We start from the raw sequence: 16,902 nt of genomic DNA on the forward strand, positions 1-16,902 counted from the left end.
ATTTATGGACCAATCCAACCGCTGCTTAATTTTGTACATCTTGTGAGTAAAGAAATGGTTTTACATTTTTAAATGGTTAAAAAAAATCCAAAGAATGTAATTTTGTGATATATGGAAATTATATGAAATCTAGATTTCACTGTCCATAAATAAAATTTTATTGGAATATGGCTGCACTCATTCATTTACATATTGTGTAGAGTTGCTTTGCTATTACAGCAACCAAGTTGAGTAGTAGTGATAGAGACCACAATACCCACAAAACCTAAAAGATTTACATATCTGGCCCTCTACAGAGTTCACCAGCCCCTGTCCAAGACTAGTCATTTTCAAAGTGTGGTCCCTGAACCAACAGTATCATCCACCTGGAAATTTGTTATAAATGCAGAGTCTCAGATCTACTAACTCAGAACTTCTCTCTATTGGAATATAGTTGGAAAAATTGGGGGGAAAACTAAATGGGCTTTAATTTGTTTTAAGGCTTGTATTTCTTAGAATATTCTAATTTTAAAATTCTTTCCTTCATGACAGCCCTTTTCAACTACTCTCCCTAGACATTATGTTGGGGATTTATGTGGAATATAATTAATGTTTCTGAACCCTCATTGAGTATCACTAGTGGCAGTATAAATGAAGATTGTTTCTTAGATTCCAAATGGCTTAAGAAAACAGAAAAGGAAAAGCTCAACAAATCACCATAAAGGGAGCTAGAGTTAAATTATTGCCATAAACTTATTCTCTATCAGTAGCATTAATTATACAAGTTGAGATGTATATCTATATTTTACATAATTACTTCCCCTTGATCTTAATTATAATACCCTCAGTAAACTGATGAGATATAATTTTTAATCAGATACTATATATAAGTTCATAGTATAGAGCAAGATGAGTTTTAAATCTTGTCAAGTTATAATTGCCTTGAAACTTTTCATGCTTTATAATTTTTGTGGGTTTTTTCCATATTCTTTATATTCTTTAGGTTTAATTTGATTTTTTAGCTGATTCATTTGAAACTAAGCTTTTTAAACCTCATTTTAAAAAATATTTATTTTTAATTGTGGTAATATATGCATAATATAAAAATCATTTCTAGTACCGGTCTAGTTTCAATAGTATATTCCTATATATTTTCATCCCTCCATATTTATAGTCTCAGTACATCTTTATGCATTGTATAACTATTAACAAATTTTAAATATTTTTACACATTTGCTTTTAAGTCATAGAAGGGGGAAAAGCAGTTATAAACCAAAAGTACAATGATACAGAACTTTATATTTACCTATGTAGTTATGTTTACCAATAATATTTATTTCTCTTATGACTGTGATTTACTGTCTAATAAGATAGCATTTCTTGTAAAGCAGATCTTCTGAAAATGAACACTTTAAAATAACTCTGTAAATGTCTTAATATCACCTTCATTTTTGGAGTATAATTTTACCAGACATGAAATTTTGGTTGATATTTTTTCTTTAAGGAGTTTAAATAGTGCCATCCCACTTTCTTCCAGCCTCCATGGTTTCTGATAAGAAATCTGTTCATCTTATTGGGGATCCTTTATATTGTAAGAAGTTGCTTTTCCTTCTGCTTTTAAAATCCTCTGTTTGTCTTTGGATTTTGACAGTTTCACTCTGGTGTATCCTGAAGTGGATCTCTTTAAGTCTTTCCCGCTTAGAGATTGTTGAGCTTCCTGGATGTATAATATATATTCATATCTTTCATCATATTTAAGAAATTTTCAGCCATTATTTCTTCACATACTGTTTCTGCCTTTTCTCTCTCTTTTGCCCTTCTGGGACTCCAGTGATGCATGTTGGTATGCTTGACAATGTCCCACAAGTTCCTGAACTCTTGTAATTTTTCTTCATTTTTTTCTTTCTGCTCACTGAATAATTTCAATTGCCTTATCTTCACATTTGCTGATCTTTCTTTTGCCTGTTAAAATCCATTTTTTAATATATCTCATGAGTTTTTCATTTCAGTTACTGTACTTTGCAGCTCCAGAATTTATTTGGTTCTTTAATAATTTCTGTACCTTTATTTTGTTCAAACAGCATTTTCCTAATTTCCTTTAGTTATTTGCATGTGAATTCCTTTAGCACGTTAAACATGTAAGACAGTTAACAGTTCTAATATATGAGCTCCTCAGGGATGGTTTCTCGCAGATTTCATTTTTTCCTCTGAATGGGTCATTCTTTTGTGTTTCTTTGTGTGTTTTGTAATTTTTTCTTGACAACTAGGCATTATGATTATCATCTTGTTTTAAGTCTGGAATTCTAGTTCTCCAACTTCTCTGGAATTGCTAGGAGTTTTTTAGTTCTTTGTTTTTTTATGTTTTTTAGGGCTGGAGCCATAAATTTGTGAGTTTTCCAAATTATTTTAGTTTCTGAATGAATGGAAGATAAAAAGAGAAAAAGGCCAGAAAAGAAAAATCAGGTTCTTTTTTTTTTTTTTTTTAAGATTCCTCTGCCTCTTTGCCTGAGGGGGATTGGAACAATGGCTGCCCTCAGAGCTGGCCCCTCAAGCCATCTAAAGTAGTAGATGAAAAATTGTGATCAGTGATCAGACCATGAACCCCCCTGGATTTTGGAGGAATAAATCCTTATGTCCACCTAGGCACGTGCAAACCACACTAAGAACCTGGGCTGTAGTTCCCCACTGCTCTCTGATATACAGTTGGATGATGAGGGATGGTACCCACTGCAGGGAGGGAAAAATTCACTAGTATTTACTACCACTTACCAGAGTGTTTCTTCAGCTCTTCCCTAGATGCTGTGCAGTGTTCAGCTACATTCCAGAGTTCCAAAATAGTTTATTTAGACAGTTCATGCCAGTTCAGTAGTTGTTTTGGTGGAGGGAATGATTCCTGGAGCTTCCTATTCTACCATCTTCCCAAAACCCTTTATCCTCATTTTTGACTAGTAGAATAAAGAGAATGTTTAGGCCACCATTTCTAGAACACATGTTGTAGAAATTTGTTTCATTAAGTTATATTTTTTTTTAAGGCAAAGATTTAATATGAATATGGTTTTTAAAATGCTCATGCTAAGTAAACTTTTGACCTATTTAGAAAATAAAATAAAAATATTTAGCTGCGTATTTTAAAAATTATTTAGCTTAGTTTTATTAGCTGTGATCGTTTCACTCTTGTTTTTTGTTGTTTTTTTTTTATTGGAATTGCATCAAATTTATAGATAAAATAGAGAAGAATTGGCATTTTTGCCACACTTGGTCTTTCTATCCATTAACATTGCATATCTCCCATTTTTGTAGGCATTTTCTTTTAACCTTTGGTAAAATCTTTTTTTTGTTGTTGTCTTTATTTATTTTTTTTAATATTACATTAGAAAAATATTAGGTCCCCATATACCCCCACCCTCTTCACCCCACTCCTCCCCCCATAGCAGCAATCTCCTCCATCATCATGAGACATTCATTGCATTTGGTGAATACATCTCTGAGCACTGCTGCACCTCATGATCAGTGGTCCACATCATAGCCCACACTCTCCCACGTTCCATCCATTGGGCCATGGGAGGACATGCAATGTCCGGTAACTGTCCCTGCAGTATCACCCAGGACAACTCCAAGTCCCAAAAACGCCTCCACATCTCATCTCTTCCTCCCATTCTTCACACCCAGCAGCCACCATAGCCACTTTCTCCACACCAATGCCACATTTTCTTCGAATACTAATCACAGTAGTTCATGAATAAAATATCAGTAAGTCCACTCTCATCTATATTCTATTCCTCCATCCTGTGGACCTGGGAATGATTGTGTCCACTCCACATCTGTATCAAGAGGGGGCTTAGATTCCACATGGATGCTGGATGCAATCCTCCTGCTTTCAGTTGTAGGCACTCTTGGTCCATGGTGTGGTGGTTGACCTTCTTCAACTCCATGTTAGCTGAGTGGGGTAAGTCCAACAAACCAGAGTGTAGGAGCTGAAGTCTGTTGAGGCTCAGTGCCTGGCTATCATACGGTCAGTCCAGAGATTCAGATCCCCTGGGTATATATTAAACCCCAGCACCAACTACAGTTCTGGTAAAAGTAACAGGAGAGACTTGTGAAAAAAGATCACATCTGAGTCCAGCTTCATCGCACAGAAACACAAACTCCAAAGAAGGGCCAACTGACATGACACTGATCTCCATCTGCCATGACCATAGAACCTGTGGGTCTCTGTAGCCCTCAGAAGAACCAATACCCAAGGTTTTATCTACTTTATCTGTCTCTGGGACTCTGCTGAGGTGTGCATAAGGGCGACCCCTCTGATAACCTCCCGGCTCTTTTTGGAGACTCATAGTCATATAAACTCTTGTCCTTTCCATTTCCCCCTTGATTCAGGTCAAAAAGCATTTTTAACTCCTGGTATTACATGTAGACTGAGATATTCTGCTGGTCCGAGTTGACCCTTTTATTCAAGGTCATTTTCTAGTTATATCATTTCACTCTTTTGGATACAAGCTCCAAGTACTGGAGAATTAATACAGATGACAATTTGAGGACATGAAATTATACTTTAAAAATCCATTTTTACCCTAAAAGACCATATAATCCTCAGTACTTATACCTTTTGTATTTAGCCATCCAAGCCTCAAAACAGTAATCATCTCCATATATATATATATATATATATGGGCCAACTCTAGTAAGGAATCAGAAAAAAGAACTTTTTTGTCAATGATTATTATATTTTCCTATTTTATTTTGTTCTGTAGGAACTTTTTGTGTAGAAAATACCTGAAAATCAAAAAGTAAGCCTGCAATTTGGCATGAATTTAAAAACTGAAAAATCTGAAAAGTAAATCAGATAAGTAGAAATCCAATATGGAAAAAAAAATCAAAAAGACCATGAGGATATTACAGCTCTATGGACTCTTAGTGTTTACTGCCTTAAGACTTTAACTGAAAGAATAATATAGGATCTTATATTAAGGTTGAGACTCAGAGGAGGGGAAGAACTACTTAGCTCCTATTGGATTTGGTTTTTCTATTTTTTTCACTTTGAAACTATTCTTTTTACACACTTTTTTTTAATTGGAAAAGGAAAAAGAATTTCATTAAAATTCCATTTTATGTGTTCCTCATTCTAATATCTTTTTCATTGGTAAAACCATATGAATGAAATGAGCTTTTCTTAGGATAAAGTTGTTGCATTTATGGCTTATTGTTACTAAGTAAAATATAATAGGTTCCTTTGGTCATTTATTTTACAGAAATCTATTTACTATGCCTCAACACATTTATACTAATAATTGATTGCTATATGGTTTGTTGGAAGTTTAGAATTCTAAAGTACTTTGTGAAAATAAATCAAATTTTATTTGTATATTTAGCATGGATTTTTGTGATGTGTGTTCTGATATTTTTTAAAGTAGTAACCCAAGTATAAACATAGTTGATTAACCAGAATATACATTTCAAACTGGAGAAGATAATTAACCATAATTGTAAAATTGTATTGGTCTTCACATATTTCAGTACATGGCTGGCTCCAAGAGAAGTTTAGGTGTGGAAGAAATGAGAAGACCTGCCCTAACATTAGTGATGGGAGCCCTAGAAAGTCCCAACCCCCTGTTGAGATGTACAGCTGCAGAGGCGTGGGCTAGATTAGCCCAAGTGGTTGGTGATGGAGCTTTTACTGCTGGATTAGCTCAAATTAGCTTTGACAAGTAAGTGAATTTCTTGCTTAATACTAATGGACTCTGTGTCAAAACTGGGTGTAGTTTTGCTGGTTTGTTGAAATTATTGAGGTCTTTGCCCTGAGATTTAACTAAGAAAAGAAAAACTGATTAATACAGAAGCTTTATAAAGGAGAACTCTTTGGTCTCCTGGTCTTGGAACATAAAATTATTACTGTTTATGTTCAGTCTTTATATAATGAGAAATAAGTTACTATCTATACTACTAATATAATTGACCATCAGTGGAATGGACTCTGATGTTGTAAGACACTTATAAAAGTTTACCATGTAAAATTATATATGATAGGTGGTAAAAGCAATCTACTGGGAAGGGAAAGGCTGCAGACCAGGAAACATAAACTGTATTTTCATTTATACTGCTAACTAGCTCTATGATCTTAGGCAGGTTACTTAATCCTCTCAGCCAAGTTTCCTGTATTCCCGTAGGAGATGGTTAATACTATAATAACTACTTAAGAATGTTCAGGTTAATGAGATAATAAATAGGAAAAAAATAAAACAAGTACAAATATTAGTTCATGATAGGTTAGTGGTGGTGGTATTACAGGTAGCACTTTGACTTCTAGTCTCCTGAATATGTGTGGCTGGTTTGTTTAAGAGTTTAAAATCTGGAGTCGGATACTAATTTATTTCCAATCCCAATTCTACCATTTACAATTTGGTTAGTTTGTAAGAGTTACTTAAGCTGTCATTTTGGTTTCCTCTTCTATAAAACAGTTGCTGATGATAGTATGAACCTCAGAGTTGTTGGGAGGATTAAAGAAGTACTACAGGTGAAGGGCTTCAGTTAGTACACAGTACAAAGAAAATTTCTAGTAAATATTAACTTGTTATTTTTAATTTTAAAATTAAAGTTCCTGAGTTGAAGCTGAATTTTTATATGGAATTCAGTTATCTCCACAATGTGGTAGTTTTTAAAAATCTAGCATAATGATTAATTATGCCTGCCTTATTAACTTAGTTTTTACAGTCAATTCTCATTATTAATGATAGATATTTTCTATAAAGTTGAAGAATGAGCAAATACTGAACCATTGCTCCTAAGGAAATGCAAGGTTAGGTTCCTCTGGACCTCAAGTCACAGCAGTTTTGTCAGTTCACTGCATGACCTTGTTTTATATGTGTTTCTATTTAAAGACACTATTTAATATATGTTGTTGCTTCCTTAATATTGAGTGCAAACCATCAGCCCTCTAACTCATACTTGAGTGAACCTTGTCTAATATATGTATTTTCTCTGTGAGGTATATCACCTCCTTCTTGCACTTAGAATCTCTAGAAAGCACTTCTGCACCATGCTGGGGGCTACCTGAAACAGAAATCACCAGCAAAAAGCACAAAAATGTGAAAAACGAGGCACTAATTATATCGCGAAAAGGACACTTGTTTACAATATTAGAACAGAAGTGCCCCTGTGTTCAACCTCAGCTGGATACATGTGCATAGGGTGACTCATAATTTTTACTGCTCTGCACATAGCCCTGAATAACTAGGAAAGTACTGCAAGTGTTGATTTTCAGTTACAAATAAATTTTAGCAAATAGGCAAATTTACAAATACAGAAACTGAATAATCAGGATCTACTGTATAAGCATATCTGAAAGACATTAACATTGTTCGTACTGAAATTGATCATTAATACTGTCAAGGTATTTTTATTTAAAATGTTTTTCCGTAATTACAGACTGAAGTCAGCAAGGGATGTGGTTACCAGAACAGGATACTCATTGGCTTTGGGATCCCTACATAGGTATTTAGGAGGAATAAGTTCTTCTCAACACCTGAATTCTTGTGTTGGAATACTTTATACATTGTCTCAGGATAGCACATCTCCTGATGTGCAGGTAAGTACCTCTTGTGATACTTTCTTTGAAATTCATGATTTGTAGATGATGCAGTTTATGTTTTTATTGACCATTATTAATTCATGAATAATGTCATCCCCAGCCACCCGCCCCCCCCCATAATATTCCAACACAGCCATTACTAACCTTGATGGATTTATGAAGTTCAAATCTGACTTTCTTCATCTCAAACTCTGTGTCTAGAGTCAAGTTCAGTATCTTTTTTCTGAAAATGAATCTCCCTTCCATCTTAATAATATCTATTTTGGAGAGTTCAGTAGGTACCAGACATTATATTACATTTTAAATATATTAGTATATTTACGCCTCATAATAATCTAGGTTAAGGTATATATTCCCATTATACAGAAAGAAAATGGAGGCTTAGAAAGGCTAAGTAACTTGTTCACAGCTTAAAAGCTAATAAATTATGGAATTAGGTTACGAACATAAATCTTGGACTCTAAATCCTATATTTTTAACTGCTTTACCATGTTGTTGTGCATTATATTATGATTTCCTGTTAATGAAATTGTCATTATTCTGACTTCTTAAATCTGGAAAAGATTTTTTTTTTTCCTCCTCTTTTAATCCCCTTTTTCATCTTATTTCTGTCCCCCTTCTAAGTGTATCCCCTATGGACTATAGTAGCCCCCAACTGGTTCTTCTCTTTACAGTTCTCCCTAAATATGACACCAAATTTGTTTTCTCAGAAGACTTTAATATTGCCACTTCCTTACTAAAAAACTTGGAAAACTGTTAATTGCTTCTTAAATCAACAGCTCATTCAAGTTCCACCATAAACCTTCCTTGTTTTATCCCCAAAATAATTGGCTTTATCCTGCAAGCAGTCTGCCTATTTTCTTTTCACATGTGTCAGTCTCATATCTGCACTTCCATTTTTCATGTTACTGTCTTCCCTTCTTGTTCCCCTCTGACAAGTCTTATTTTTTTAGTATTCTGAGATCCAGTCTAACCACCTTCTCATCAGACCTCAATATCTCTAACTCACAATTCGTTCTAATATTCTCTTCCATATCATATAGTACTTGATTAAATTGACTTGGTTTCCCATTTTTCATTCTTTCTTAAATACCATATAGTTTTGCTTTTTTAAAAATGTATTTCTCTTCTACACCTTTAAGAAGTTTGTTCTGAACAAACATAATCCTATTTTGAGACTTTTTTGGTTGACTTTTTTTTTTTTGGGGCGGTCCCAGAGATTGAACCTGGGACTTGGACATGGGAAGCAAGAGTTCAAACACTGAACTACAACTGCTCCCTAGATACGGCCCCTTTTTGTTTTATTTGTTTGTTCATTTGTTTTTTAGGAGGCACTGGGGATTGAACCCAGGACATCATACATGTGAAGCACATGCTCAACCACTGAGCTACACCCATTCCATGGGTGATTATTTTAAATGCTTCCTTCCGTGGCTTTAGTGTCATCAAATTGGCCTCTTCTTGATTGCTATTCCCTCTTACCTAGCAGAAAGGAGTTTAACTTTTGCAACATTTAAAGTACTATAAGCTTTCTTATGAATATTAATAAAGGGGATAAAACTTTTTCAGTTCATTTCTTACAGGGAAATCTTTTTTTATTTTACTTTTTTGTTATGAAAAGTTCAAATTTATTCAAAAGAAGAGAATATACTATAATGAACCTATTGTACCCATCATCCAACTTCAGTGATTATCAGTATGTGAACAATCTTGTTTCATCTAAACCAAAAGTAAGCAAATTGATTCAATAAAGACCCAGATAGTAAATTTTCAGGTTTTAGCACATCATGCAGTCTCTATTGCAACTATTCAATTCTGTCATTATAGCAAGAAAGCAGTTATAGTAAACTGGTAGTAAATTAATGAGCATGGCTATGTTCCAATAAAACTTTATGTTAAAAAACAGGTAGGTAGGCAGATGTGGCTCACAGGCATATAATATATATATTTTATGTGCATATGTGTGTATAAAATAAATATACACCTCTGTGATTGAAGTATACAAACCGAGTACACTGTGTAATTAGCATCAAGATCAAGAAAAAAAACTTTATTGATACCCCAGAAACCCCCATATGCTCTCTTCTAGTTACTACCCATTCTCCAAGGGTAACAATTATCCTAATTTAGAACAGCATAGATTAGTTTTGCCTGCTTTTTATGCTTTAGAGAAATGGAATCATATAGTATGTATTTTTTTATGTGTGGCTTTTTTCACTGACCATTATGTTTGAGAGAGTCATGCATATTGCATGTATTTATAGATTTTGTTAAATCCTTTTAAAAACTTGAATTTTCATTCTTTATTTAGTTAAGTAATAAACACTTTTGTGTTTAGTTCAAGTACCAGACATTATCTTGGAATTCTTAGTGTCCAGATATTTCTAAATATACCCTTCTAAATTAGATGATTATCTCTGGGGGTTTGTGTGTGTTTGTATTTATGTGTATTTTCATCAATATTTTTTTTATTGCAATGGAAAGCAGCTGCACTGAAAATGAAAAACAATACCTGTTTTATACCAGTCACATACTTATAACCTCATTTGCTTTGAAAGACTAAGCAAATATCTTCCTAAATAAAGAAGAGTAAAGAAAAAGTTAAACTTATAGTACACCTCTAAAGCAATAACCTTAATTTGGATCATGCCAAAAAAAAGCATATGAAAAAATATCACCTTTTTCCCCCATAAAATTAACAGCTTCTAATTTAAAGATTATTTAAAGTATACATAAATTATTTACAATGACAAAAATAATTGTATTGATCGGGTTAAGTCTGAGTCATTTTTATATTGGATATTTAAAGAGAAAAATTTTCTGGAACTCTTAAAGTTCTTCATTTCTCTTGTCAAATTAGTAGTAACATACACAGAGTTAACTCTACTAATTATTTTATCCTTTCCTTCAACAAAAGAACAGTTTAATAATTTTATATTTCTTCATGCTGCTGTAACATTTTGAAGGATTTTCCTCTATTTTCACAGACCTGGGCACTACATTCTCTATCCCTGCTAATTGACTCTGCTGGCGCACTCTATTATGTGCATGTGGAACCTACCCTTTCTCTTATTATAATGTTGTTGTTAAATGTGCCTCCTACTCATGCTGAAGTTCACCAGAGTGTTGGTCGCTGTTTGAATGCCCTTATTACCACATTGGGTCCAGAGCTACAAGGTATGGATAGTTGCTTTTGTGATATTGTACAGTAAAAATATACACATAAAAATGAACTCAGTTCCTAATACTGGACTCAAATATTTTTCAATGAAGTGAAGTTTAGCAGTATGTTATATTCAAATATATGGGCAGAATGTTGAGAGTAGACTTGTGGAGAGTTTAGCCCCTGGTTGATGGCATACTCGGAAAAAACATGGAAATTATGATATGTAGTCTCAGCTCGGCCACTAGTTCATCAGTTAACCTTGGGAAGATCTTCTTTACATCTCTGGGTTTCAGTTTCCTCCCTCCTAAAAGAGGGAGAAGTTGCGAAGTCTTTGTTCTTCGCCTACAGTAGGTGCTCAGTGTGTTTTGTTACATGAGTGTATAAAAGCCATTGTCTGTATTTCTTCTGCCTTGAAAAGACAGTACCAGTTTTAGAAAGATTAGATATGTCCTGAAGAAGCTTCCTTTAACAGTTAAAATGATACACATGAAGTGGAACAGTTTAAAGAGCTCTGATGTCTTTTTAAGAAATAAGTCCCAAATCTCAAATATTTTGAACTGTTCAAATTGCAAAGTATATGATGTTAATATATGAACACAGCTGTCAACTAATACAAGCAGAGTTAAGTTGATTAGCAATTTTTGATTCCATTTTCTTGAAAATTTGAAGTAACTTTTAGGTAGACTTAGGTTTTTCTTGGCCTAATGATTTGCATTGAAATGAACCTTCCATATATTTAAAGAGCCAACTGCTGAAAGCTTTCTGCTTTCATTTTAGGTAATAGTACTTCAATTTCTGCCCTACGAACTTCCTGTCTCTTGGGTTGTGCAGTGATGCAAGATAATCCAGACTGCCTTGTTCAAGCTCAAGCCATCTCTTGTCTTCAGCAGCTTCATATGTTTGCTCCTCGACATGTCAACCTGTCTAGCTTGGTCAGCTGCCTCTGTGTGAGTATAAAATTATGAATGAATCCATAGTGTCTAGAATATTTGAAATTTAGATTTATTCCAATACACAATTTAATTATCCTTTAGACTGTGTACAAAATTATATGTTACATACATAATTATTTTCTCTCAGTTCTAGTCATCTTTTGGGGGAGTAAAGAACCTTTCATGTAATCACTTCTTAAATCTTAAATACAGCAATCATGTATTGCTTTATTTTTCTCCCATTAAAGTTGAACTAAACACTTGGCATTTGAAATATTCGTTTATTAATCAGTAAACATATTGGGTACTTATAATGTCCAAGGTACTCTATCAAGGCTGTAGGAAAAAAATTTATAAGATGTGATCACCTGTCTCCTTCCTCTGTTTGAAGTTATTACATATAAATTTCTTTCCATTCCAAATGGAGAAATAATACTTTTCCTTGGTATTCTAGCAGCATGTACATCAATATCAGGTTTCTAATAATGTGTCTAATGGATGTAGAAAGATGAAGGCAATCGATTAAAAGTCCTAATGAGGTGCCTCATAACCAAGATTAGTTTTAGAATTTACCTTGTGTATCAACCAATTTCTGTCTGGATTTGCCTCAAAAATTGAATTGCATTTGTAATTATAATGACACGATTTCTGTTCAACTTTTTCTGCCCCTGCAGTGTTCACAGCACACTCCTATTAGTAACAGGAACAGTTGAGAATCATTACTTTAGACAGACCTTTCATTTTCAAGCTTGAGGCAAAATATGCAACATTTCTTAGTTTAAAACCTTAGACATCATCAAAAACCATTCTTCTCAATTAAAAGATGAACTGAGGGACAAAAAGTCAAATGACTTGCCCAAGGTGACACTTCTAGGTAGTTGTTGAAAATCCAGGTTGTGAACACCTTTTTCTCATTTCATTATTTCATACTACCCTCGAAATTTTATGAATAGCTTTTATCTTGACTCTGCCACTTCCTTGGTATGTGGCCTAAGGGAAGTCCCATAACTTCTTTTAGCCTCAGCTACCTTTCTGTAAGACATGAAGAATACATGAGACACCACATGTGAAGGCACATGTACCAGACACTTAAAAAGATGTAATAAATAGCCGATGTTTTTATTGTCTTAACATATGTCTTAAACATATATTTTATTAAACTTCTTATTGGTTTTGATAGTTATATGAGACTTTAAAAAGGAGAATGTACTGATTTTTCCAACAGATGATGTTGGTTCCTATTTGCTTATACCTGGGGCAAACATATTAGAGAAAGCACTTACAGGAAAAGGATTTTACTTTTGCCCGTCAAGGGTTATACCCCAGGAGTATTACTCTTTATGTTTGAAGAACTATTGCTAAAGCCAAATATTGAAAACATTCCTATTCCTTTGCAAGTTAATCTAACCTTCTCTCTCCATTTAAATATAGTGATACTGCCATTTTTTTCTTCTTGTATTGTAGTAGGAAATTCCCATTGATGGCCTTTAAAAATTTCTCCTTTAACTGGGTACATGAATTTATTTAGGTAAAATTTACTAGGAAATGAAAAACGAGACTGCTGATTCATGATGAAATAAGACCTGTTCAAACTTATCTTTTTCCTTTTCGTAGACTGAGAAAGGTTTAATATGAAGAATAATAGAGATTTTTATATCATCAGATTTTTCTTCTGGAAACATTCAGAACAATTAAGAAAATCTGAAATACAGTTATACATCTTATACATGTTACTCACTATTTAAGCTATATAATGATTTTTTTTCCTCATTCAGAAATCATGTATTCAAAACTCTCTCTCACTATAGTGTTGATTTAATGTCTTACTATTTTAGTCAGTAAGGCCTTTATTCTAATTTTATTAGATTTTATTGTATTTTAACAGTAGTACATCTAGTAAAGAAAGAGAATTTGCTTTCCTTTTAACAGCTTTATGATCAGGTTTTCTTTTCTCTAAAGAATTTTATTACTTATGCATGAAGTGTTTTATATTAATTGAAACTCCTTGAGTATTCAGAACACATTTCATCATTATGAAAGATTATTACTGGCAAGGATTTTCTTCTAACTGCATGCTATTTGACTTCCATTCTGAACTTGGCCTTAGCTACACTAGATTCTGAGTTTTAAAACTTGGCTTCCTAAAGTGAAAAAAAAAAAATCTATAGTTAACTTTGATGAGGTAAGCCATTAACTTTGTCCCTTGCTGGACAACTGTTCTTGTGAATGCAATCCAGATAGATCACTCCTCCTATGCTATGTCTTCTTGATCTGTCATACCAAAGCTTAACCACATTCTAAAGGAAAACCTAATTACAAAAATGTACATTTTTTATTATTGTATATTTTACCATATATTTTTAATTCTTAGAGTTCTCAGGTTGACTGTTTTCAGGATTTTGGCTCAACTCACGCTTTGTTAAGTTGGAAAATAATGTATTCATGGTGCATTTTATAATCTGAAGCAAAGCCAATTAGAATGATAGCTCTATCAACATTTAATGCTTAACAGACTGTTGTCAACATCATACTAGTATTTATCTTTTGGTTTTGTCATGACCCGTCTGTCATTTGTTTTTGTGCAGGAGATCTTGTTGGATAATTCTGTATTGGTAGGTCTCTGACCCCTCAATTCCTAAATTTTTTTGAGGTTTGCAGTGCTGTTTCTTTGTGTTATTTTTTTGGTTGTAGATATTCTTGTTTTCCTCTGCATTTCTTTGTTTCAGCTAACCATTAATGCAAAGTCCAGTATGTGTAGCATGTTACATGATGTTTAATAGCAATGTAAACAAATCCTTCCTAACCTTCTCCAGCTGGTGTCCTCACTTCTTGCCTTTAATTTTGCATCAGTTTGAGTTCTTATATTCATTTCAGAAAGGAATTGAAGTCACAGTTTAGTTTCTGTATTTTGCTTGCTTGCTTTGCTTAACCCACTCTATTCCTCTCCCTATTGTGAATGCTAGAGAATGACATGGAGATATTAAGCCTCCCATTTTGCTTTATGTGACAGCCTTTAATCTTTTTTCTACCAAACCAGTAAAAAGTATTTTTAAGCATGCTTTTTTAGAAGATGATTTGACCAGCTTGAATAAATGCTGCACCTGCCTGGTATTATATGCTTGTAAAATTCATGTTAAAATAACTAGTATATATGTTGAATTTTCTTTAAAATTGTCTTGTAGAATGCTTTTTTTGTTGTTTTTTACTAAATACAGCAGTAATCATGGGCATGAATAAACTTAATTTATTTTATATTTTAACTTTCTGTTATCCTACGTACTAGTTTCTAATAACAGAGTTCTTAAACATGACTGGAATGACATTACCTTGAGATTTTTCTGTGAATGGCATTCCTTTCTGTCCACTCTTGAGTTCACAGTATGGCTTGAGGGTATAATAAAACATTTATAAGGAAATTCCCATCCATAACTTTCACTGATGATGTATTCACAAACTTTTTTCTGTCTTTTGGTTTCTGATGAAACTTAGGGTTTAGTTCTCTTTACATGTATTTCTTCTTCTTATATTTCTAAAACTAGTTGCCACCACCTAATTTAGCCTCTCCTTTTTACAACAAATGCAGCCATCTCAGACTTGTTTTTCCTACATTCACCAAATCTGAAGATCACTATAAGAATTAAGACCTTCTCAAATTTTGCTCTGAAAATCACTCTCAAAAAAAGAAAAAAAAAGAAAAAAAGAAAATCACTCTCATAGTACACATACTCGTTGTAGACCACACCAAACTGATCATTACTTTTATGGTTACAATAAAATAAATTTCAAAAGCTGTAGGCTTTATTCCATTTATGAAACCACTGATGAAGAATTTGTATCCAGAAACCATTTAACTTGTAAATTGCTTATTTGAGGTATATCACCAGTCTTACCATTTATCATTACTAAGCACAACCTATTGAAGTTTACATAGTTTAAATACTTGTAAATAAAAGGTATATATATTGAGCCTGTCATTCTGGGTAAAAATTCTGTATCTCTGCTATATGCATATATATATATATATTTACACGCGTGTGTATTATACATACAAGTATATCTAAATAGGTGGATATACATAAAATTTTGCTGTTTTTCTAATGTTTGTTGCTAGAGAGCATTTTTGGTAAATATGTTTTCTGTGTAAAACTCTTCCTGTCTTTATTCTAAAATGTGTTTACTTACTTTACATGTCATCTGAATAAAATAGCATTGATAGAGACTACATTTATAATAACTAGCCCTTATGGAGCATTTACTATTTGCCAGGTAATGTGCTAAGCACTTTGCACGTTACCTTGTACTAACTTCACAACGGTCCTGTGGGATAGGGGTACTGTCATCTGCCTTTTACAAAGGAGGAAACAAAAGCACAGAGAGGGTAAATAAATTGCCCAAGGTCACACAGCTACTAAGTGGTAGGCCTTGGACAGTTTGACTCCAGAGCCTCCATTTTAACCAATATGCTATACTGCCTATATGGATTTGTATAAATTCCTATTTAGAGAAAATAGAATATATATTATAACATATAATATATAACATGATAATATAGTTGTTTTAGCATTTTACTGCATATAAACTGCAAATAAATTCTCAATTGTTTTTCTTTTATCTCTCTCAAACTATTTTTACCCTTATAAATTCTGTTATTTTTTTTAATACTATCAAAAGGCTTTTGCTTGAATTTGGTTATAAATATTGTATAACCTCTGTATTGAACTGTATCTAATTTATATTACCAGCAATATATACTAGACTAGTTTGAAGAAGTTTCTGTGTATTTAATATATCCAACCCAGGAATGGGCTGGACAGGATCAGGAGGCAATTCAGTGAATATCTGTTAGATTTACTTGATGCCCTGCAAAATTTTGGCTTTTTCATTCCTCAAATGGTGTTTTTCAGGTGAATCTCTGTAGTCCCTACTTGTTGCTGAGAAGAGCAGTTCTGGCTTGTTTACGTCAACTTGTGCAGAGAGAAGCAGCTGAAGTTTCAGAACATGCTGTTATGCTTGCTAAGGGTAACAGAGAAGATTTGACTCCAGGTAATTCTTTTTATCAAGATTATCTCCTGCTTAGATGATTGTTTTAACCATAAGTTTTCCATATATACATAAGTTTTAAAATAAAATTTTAACATTATTATATAATATGCCTTAAACCTGCTACAAGAAACAATTGCTAACAATTATGATCATTTCAACCTGTGAGGTATTACTGGTTTCAAACATTGATTCTTAAA

At 33.3% G+C, this 16,902-nt stretch overlaps 1 protein-coding gene across 14 annotated transcripts in view; it reads left to right on the forward strand.

Annotated features, from left to right (window-relative positions):
- HEATR5A (HEAT repeat containing 5A) overlaps window positions 1-16,902 on the forward strand; it is a 122,758-nt gene that overhangs the window by 63,510 nt on the left and 42,346 nt on the right. For all 14 annotated transcript variants that reach the window (XM_058293600.1, XM_058293603.2, XM_058293607.2 and 11 more), the window contains 5 exons: window positions 5,494-5,684; window positions 7,402-7,561; window positions 10,552-10,741; window positions 11,508-11,677; window positions 16,567-16,705. In XM_058293600.1, coding sequence (XP_058149583.1) covers window positions 5,494-5,684; window positions 7,402-7,561; window positions 10,552-10,741; window positions 11,508-11,677; window positions 16,567-16,705 — 850 coding nt within the window. The remainder of the gene's footprint in view (window positions 1-5,493; window positions 5,685-7,401; window positions 7,562-10,551; window positions 10,742-11,507; window positions 11,678-16,566; window positions 16,706-16,902) is intronic.

The sequence above is a fragment of the Dasypus novemcinctus genome, chromosome 3 (assembly GCF_030445035.2).
Source record: "Dasypus novemcinctus isolate mDasNov1 chromosome 3, mDasNov1.1.hap2, whole genome shotgun sequence".
NCBI lineage: Eukaryota > Metazoa > Chordata > Mammalia > Cingulata > Dasypodidae > Dasypus > Dasypus novemcinctus.